Source organism: Triticum urartu, unplaced genomic scaffold (genome assembly GCF_003073215.2).
Source record: "Triticum urartu cultivar G1812 unplaced genomic scaffold, Tu2.1 TuUngrouped_contig_211, whole genome shotgun sequence".
NCBI classification, from domain to species: Eukaryota; Viridiplantae; Streptophyta; class Magnoliopsida; order Poales; family Poaceae; genus Triticum; species Triticum urartu.
Window position 1 is genome coordinate 29,573 of NW_024112577.1, and position 7,632 is coordinate 37,204.

Here is a 7,632-nt window from a genome sequence, read left to right on the forward strand (position 1 = left end):
GACCGTCGGCGGTGGCGGGGGGAGGGAGGAGCGAGGGGAGCGCGGAAGGGAGTCGGGTCGAGGCCCCCGGTTGCCCCGCTCGGGGAGGCGACGCAGGGATCACATGGGGGGGGGGGGGGGGGGGGGGGGGGGGGGGGGGGGGGGGGGGGGGAGGGCCAGCGGCTGCGCGGGGAAACCCTAGGGGAGCCGCTCGCTCCGCTCGCACCGCTCGAGTACGAGAGTCGGATTGGTCTGTCGATCTACTTGTTTTTTTATAGGCAAAGCTGAGTAATGCTAGAGCTATGGGTAGTTTTTTTTGCGGGATTCATCATACAGACTGACTTGAGCAAATGTGTTGATTTAGAATTAGCATGTGGGTACCACGCAGGTAAATTTCGGGGGAGGGGGTGTGTGTGTGTGGGGGGGGGGGGTTGAAGGGTTTGTGTGTGGTGCATAAGGTTCCTAACCCTAGCCGCTGCCAAAGCTTTCCTACACGCCGTTGCCTTGGTCCCACTCATCTTCCCTGTCCGGGAGCCTCGACGACAGCAAGAGGAGTGCGGAACCATCCTTCTTCTTTTGTTATTTCTTATTAGGTTTTTTGGTTCTCACATGACATCGACGAGGTAGTCGCGGTGAGGGTGTGTTCGAATAAGGTATATCTGGTCTCTCCAACTCTCGCAATGTTTGATTTGGCGTCTTGGAGGACTTGTGAGTTTTTGTGTTCTGAGATCTATTGACTCTCTTCAGATCTAGGGAGTTGGTGCGTCTTTCAAGTTGATTTATTGACTAACTATTGGTGTGGCGGATATAACATCTCCTTCTGTGTTGTTCTGCGACATGTTTTGGCTTCTCCAACCGCATGAACTAGTGATGATGGACTGTGAGCATGTTGGGTGATACTCCAACCAATACTGCTTCAGTGATTTCTAGATCTCGTCTCAAAGGGCGAGTGACTACTGCGATCTTCAAAGCCTAGTAAGCCGAGGGCCTTTGCAAGTGTCTTTTCTTTATTGTTAATTCAGTGTAATTTTCAATCGAAGGAACAAGAAGGCCCGTATGATTTGAATATATTTTCTTACTGGTCGTCCTGCCTCAAGTTGGATTCAGTCTTCGTTCGTTCATGTTCGTGTATCTACAGGTTGGATTCTTTCGATTTGCACTTCTCTTCACCGGCGACGATTATTGTTCTGGTGCTGGTTCTTGGGGCCTTAGCACGACGATTTTCTGACTGTCTACTACAACAAAATTTACCCGGATTTAGTGACGGCGGCGTGTCTTCGGCTTACTCTATTGCTTGTAGTCGTCGCTAGGCGAACTACGGATATCGATGTAATTTCTATTGCTTTCTTATGTTCTTCATACTGCCATGGTGTTTGTGTAAGTTTGTCACGTGAAAAGAAAAACGAATGACGAGAATAGCAGTATTGGATGTGAAAGACGATTAAAGGCATTTTCGGTGCAATTGCATGAAACACCTGCTAGTTGAGTAAACTTTTTTTTTGAAAAGGAGGATACATCCCTGCCTCTATATCTGGATGATGCATGCAATCACAAAAATTTTATTGGAGGATACTTTCACTTCCCTAACCTCTGCACCAACTATGGATGTATGCGGCCTTTTAAGTATGAGTACTAGGATTTTTAATCTCGATTACGCACCGAGTCTAGTCCTTAATAAATGTGTGAGTATCAGGAAAGTCTGGTCCTCGAGAATAAATAGGAACCTAAATTCGCCTCCATGAGCATTTAAACCTAGGTGTTTAGTTTGTACATCCACTCATCCAACTAGTTGAGTTAGACTCACTCAAAAAAATGAGAGAGATTTTCACTTCCTGGCCTCTGCACCAATTAAGAATGCATATGGTCATTTTAATATGAGTACCAAAATAAACATGGTCCTTAGAATTTTTTAAATGAGTATCAAGATATTTTTTCATGTATGGTTTTACTTCCACCACACACCAAGCTTGAGGCTAAACTTCATAAAATTCTGAATGTATTCTGCTGCATGACCAACTTCCACTTGGCACTAGCACACTGCGAAATGGAAATTTCCTCTTACATGTTACCAAAACATATAAACCTTGGCGCACATAGTACACGCAAGAATCGTCATTGATTAACATCCAAATCATCGTTCTAAACAAGGCCGGTGCGGATAAAGAACCTGCTGAAAACCCACACACCGCAGTACTGCAAGGATAACCAACGGCTTAAGTCGCCCTCGATACCCTGGCTGCATGTCAACTCAACTAATCATGGCCGTTTTTGTTGGACTTCAGTCTTCAAGATCGATCACATCAAATCATGATGAACACACAGACAAAAAAACTTTTGCCAAAGGCACTTGACGTGTCTTTTTTTTTCTTTATTTCTCCTTTTTCTCACGATGTTACAAAACTCCACAGCCAGCTGAATATATATACTCCACCAACAACGGCCGACCCTTCAACCTAAACCGACTTGGACTCAGCCAAGATGATCTAGGACTGCTAATACTACAAGGACTAGTACACGTCTAAACTAATACTCACCGGACTACTACTAGTACGACTCCTAGCTACCAGAACTCACGCATAAACTCTCCGACTAGTATTTCCTAATCTAATTACACGGCAAGCTGCCGGACAAGTAATCCTATTACAACTCTAACTCAAGATTACTTCTAACAATCTTCCCCTAATCTTGATATGTCATCTCCTTGCGCTTCCTCTCGTCTTGACTCTTGCAGCTTCGCGACTTGTCGATCCAAACTTCAACGTACAATCTGGACTACCAGCCCACATGGTCGCATCTACACGTGCAACATGCAAGACTGGACGCATCATCAGTCTTCACGTCGTTCAACTTAACTGGTCACTGTCCCACTACACGTCAAGCTTGATCTTCAACCGTCATATCCGTACACTGAGTATGACTCGTCTGGAAACATGCAACGCACCTCCTTGCCCTGTCATGTTGTGCCACCGCCATTGCTTGGCTGCTGCCTTGCACTCGGTCCGCACCATACTCCTTGTACTTGCTTGCAATAGATGCACTCTCCACTGCTTGCACACCTCCTCGCTTTACGATGGCTTCGCCTACCATCGTCCGCCTTCGGCATCACACCGAATCCACACTGGCCGCAACCAGGACGCTCCACGAGGACATGGACATGACTCACGGAACACCGTGCACACTGCATCCACTCCAACGAATCATCACCAAGACGAGCACTTGGACAACACGACGACTCACAGACGCAACGACAACTGACCGTGCAAACTCGCACGACTCCTTGACTCATCCGACTCCCCCGGACGATGATCTTGATGAGCTCCAGCACCACACACTGGCACCACCTCTCCCATCAACGATCTCTTTCCACCGTCTTCCCGACGACAGTCTGCCGTCTCCCTCCATGTCGCTCCATAGAACGACGGTTGCTTGATCCTCTGCGTCGCTGCATCACCCAGCAACTTCATCGCCCGCCCTTCCTCGTCGCCGCACCACCCAGCAACTATATCGCCCGCCCCGAGGCGCTAGTCGGGTCGCTACCCCGGGGCAAGCACTCGACTCCTGAACCTTGCTCTGATATCAATTGTTGGACTTCAGCCCTCAGGATCGATCACATCAAATCACGATGAACACGCAGACGAAAAAACTTTTGCCAAAGGCACCTGTCGTGCCTTGTTCTTTTTTCTTTATTTCTCCTTTTTCTCACGATGTTACAAAACTCCACAGCCGGCTGAATATATATACTCCACCAGCAGCGGCCGACCCTTCAACCTAAACGGACTCGGACTCAGCCAAGATGACCTAGGACTGCTAATACTACAAGGACTAGTACACGTCTAAACTAATACTCCTAGCCGGACTACTACTAGTACGACTCCTAGCTACCAGAACTCACACATAAACTCTCCGACTAGTATTTCCTAATCTAATTACACGGCAACCTGCCGGACAAGTAATCCTATTACAACTCTAACTCAAGATTACTTCTAACAGCTTTGACGAATCAAATCATCGGCGCAAAGAAGCAGCGACGAGCCGACGACCCTCCTCGCATTGTTGTCTGAGCGGAAATTAACAAGAACATAAGGATGAATCCAAACCTTGTTGCAATCCTGCAAGCCTTGTTGCACTGTTCTTACCCGAAACAAACACAGGGATGAATCCAAAGCTCCTTGTTGCAATGCAAACGAAGCTGCCATGTTTCTCCTACCTGCTACGACGCCTATATAAACCATGCATGCCGACTGTGGCATTTCTCATCTTAGAGACGACCATCTCATCATTCTCATCAGAGATGAAGAGCCTCTCATTGTACTTCTTGCTCCTCGTTTCTGTGGCGGCACTGCCACTGCACGCCAGTGCCTCGCAGGAGGCGCGGCTGAGAGAGTTCACCTCGTCCAGAAGAGGCAGTGTTAGCAGCACCGACACGTTTAGGGTGCGTAACATAGCGGACAGGGTTGCCGGCAGCCTGAGCGCAGGGAGCTCTGTCTCCGACCAGAGCTCCATGAAGGCCGCCGACAAGATCACGGCGCTGCCCGGGCAGCCGGAGGGCGTCGACTTCGACCAGTACGGCGGGTACGTGACCGTCGACGAGGAGAACGGCCGCGCGCTCTTCTACTACCTCGTCGAATCGCCCTCCGGTGCTTCCGAGAAGCCGCTCGTCCTGTGTCTCAACGGAGGTTAGAGCATGGCATTAATTGGCAACTGCATAGCTGTAAGGTGCACGTTAATTTATAGATACTGTTGGTTGATCACGCTAGATATATGTACGCATCCACAGGGCCAGGATGCTCTTCCCTCGGCTTTGGAGCGATGCAGGAGCTCGGCCCCTTCCGCGTAGCCGAAGACAACAAAACGCTCAGCAGAAACATCAACGCCTGGAACAACGGTAAGTACCCATGGCAACTCTAATCCCTCCCCACTTGGACCTGCTTAATTACAGACCTGAACTTATTTTGCTTGTGAAAAATAATGGCAGTGGCTAACGTGATCTTCCTCGAGTCGCCCGCTGGCGTCGGGTTCTCCTACTCGAACACGTCTTCGGACTATGACCTAAGCGGAGACGAGAGAACCGCCGACGACGCGTACGTCTTCCTGGTGAAATGGCTGGAGAGGTTCCCGGAGTACAAGGACCGCGCCTTTTACATCTCTGGCGAGAGCTTCGCCGGCCACTATGTGCCAGAGCTCGCCGCCACCATCCTGCTCCACAACACATACAACAACAGAACCATAGTAAACCTACAAGGCAATGGTACGTGAAATTTACAGTTACACACATTTGGCCCTCCCCAATCAGTTTTAGCATCACTTGCCACCCTTCTTTCTCTTGATTGAAGGTCGGGAACCCGTATCTGGACGAGAAGAGGAACATCCAGGGGGCCATCGACTTCGTCTGGACCCATGAGGTGATATCCGACGAGGTGTACGCCAATGTCACCAAGAACTGCGACTTCGGAAAGTGGGACGGGAATGTCGCCGGCACGGCGTGCAGTGGCGCCTGGGACGCGTTCGACGGAGGTCAGATCGACTACTACGACATATACGCTCCGGTTTGCATCCACGCGCCCAACGGAGCACGTTACCCCAGCGGCTACGTAAGGCGACAATTCATTTTCAATTACTTTTCCGGGCATGACATGATGACAATGTTCTGAATGGCTAGCTAAAACGACATGCATGCATGCAGCTGCCTGGGTATGATCCGTGCAGTGTTTACCCTACCTGGGCGTATCTCAATGATCCGGCGGTGCAGAGCGCTTTCCACGCTAGAACGACGAAGTGGTCATCCTGCAAGTGAGATCCTTCAACTTGCAGCTAATATGTACACTTGCCATTTTCACCCAACACGTACGGAACTCATGTGATTTTGCGCATGCAGAAACCTGCACTGGAAAGATGCGCCAATGTCCATGCTGCCAACCGTGAAATGGCTGATCGAAAGCAAGCTTCCGGTTTGGATTTTCAGGTAACAGATCACGACCGCTGTAAAAGTACATTTTACCTTTTGCGTTATTCATCTATATACCTTTCAAAATTCACCACCCAATGAACTTCCCTACATTCTACAGTGGTGATTTTGATTCCGTGTGCTCGCTACCGGCGACGAGGTACTCCATCCAAGACCTTGGCCTCCCTGTGACCACTCCATGGCGTCCATGGACAGCAAAGGAGGAGGTAAATCCCATAATAAAAAACACTACTCATCTGAATGCATGGCTGGTCACCCTGAAACTCATGGCTTCGCTGGTTGCACTCGCAGGTGGGAGGCTATGTCCAGCAATACGCCGGGGGATTCACGTTCCTATCTGTGAGAGGAGCTGGCCATCTGGTTCCATCCTTCCAGCCAGAGAGGGCATTGGTGATGTTGAGCTCCTTCCTGAATGGGATGCTCCCACCTTACACACAAGAGCAGTGAGTCATATGCCAAGACAATTGCTAGTTTGCTACGGCATGAAAATGGAGTCGCCACTTGCTATGAGCTAATTAATATTTTCCTGTGAGAGATTTATTTGCTTAATTTTGGTATAATACTATGTACTTGTATCTGGTTAGAGTTGAAAAAGGTCCATGTCCCTTTTGAGTGGACACATGGATTTCTTTTTGGATGATTTATGATGTACTTTGCGAGTGCAACCCCGGTCGCCCCCCCCTCCCCCCCCCCCCCCCCCCCCCCCCCCCCCCCCCCCCCCCCCGGGAGGTGGCCGGGGCGGCGCGCCCCTCCCCTTCCCTCGGCCCCCACCCCCATGAGATCTCCCCTGCCGCCGCCGGCGGGTGCCCCGGCGGCGGCGGGCCCTTCTGTACCCGCGCATTCGTCTCCTTCCCGTGGCTGGTGACGGCGGCGGTGATGCTCGGCTGGGCGGCGGCCCGGCGACCCGGCGGCGGTAGGCGCGGTGGCGGTGCTGCCCTTGGCAGCAGGGCCGCGTGGTGGCGTGCGGTGGCCGACGGCGCGTCCCCGACCCAGATCTGGGCCCTCCCGGCCCCATCTGGGTCCTAGCGGGCCGGTCCCCGGCGTGGCTTCGTCGTCGTCTGCGTGGTGAGGAGGAGGAGCAGCTCGGACGGGGGGCGGCGATGCCGACGGCGTGCCTGCTACAGCGCGATGGCAAGAGCTTTACAGGCATGGAGTTCCCGGCTGGGCCTATGGGCCCACGGGCCTGGTATGCTCCTGCTATTGTGTCCGGTCGGCTACCGTTGTTGACGGTGAAGGTTGTGCCCTCCCACGTGCCGACGGTGCTGCGGCCCCCAGTCCCAGCTCCTATCCCTTGTTGTGCAGACCTCACTTCGTGGTCCCGTGGTGAGACGGCGTGGAGGCTTCTTGACCATGGTGGCGCAAGATGGTGATCGGTTTGGTGGCAGGCTCTGGAGCACCCGAGGTGAAGGTTGGGATCAGGGGAAACCCCTGTCGGCCTGTCCGACACCGACGCGGCGACGCCGGTGGGTGCCGTCGGACCTTCCTGGAGGGCGTCGGGGGCGACCCTTCCTCTTGCCTCGTCGTGTACCGGGGAAAACCCTTGGCAGCAGCGTCATCATCGTCGTAGTCCTTCTTGGAGGTGCTGATTGGTACCGGTGTTTCGGAGCCTTGGAGCTTGGTGGGAGATCTTCGGTGGGCGCAATGGTCGTGAAGCTTCTTCGTTTCCGTCGATCCGCCGTTGTCGGCAT

General features: G+C 52.0%; 1 protein-coding gene across 1 annotated transcript; it reads left to right on the forward strand.

The window, feature by feature from the left end:
* The first annotated feature begins 4,270 nt into the window (after positions 1-4,270).
* On the forward strand, positions 4,271-6,391 carry LOC125526870 (serine carboxypeptidase 1-like). Its single transcript, XM_048691485.1, has 8 exons — positions 4,271-4,655; positions 4,757-4,864; positions 4,955-5,221; positions 5,305-5,570; positions 5,663-5,769; positions 5,855-5,941; positions 6,045-6,150; positions 6,236-6,391. Exons 1-8 carry the CDS (start codon positions 4,271-4,273, stop codon positions 6,389-6,391), a joined length of 1,482 nt encoding a protein of 493 aa, XP_048547442.1.
* Positions 6,392-7,632: the final 1,241 nt, after the last annotated feature.

Coding starts and splice junctions, on each gene's coding strand:
- LOC125526870 (XM_048691485.1), top strand. CDS start 4,271: ATGAAGAGCCTCTCATTGTACTTCTTGCTCCTCGTTTCTGTGGCGGCA. Junction 5,222..5,304: donor AACCATAGTAAACCTACAAG/GCAATGGTACGT, acceptor CTTCTTTCTCTT/GATTGAAGGTCGGGAACCCG. Junction 5,571..5,662: donor CACGTTACCCCAGCGGCTAC/GTAAGGCGACAA, acceptor GCATGCATGCAG/CTGCCTGGGTATGATCCGTG.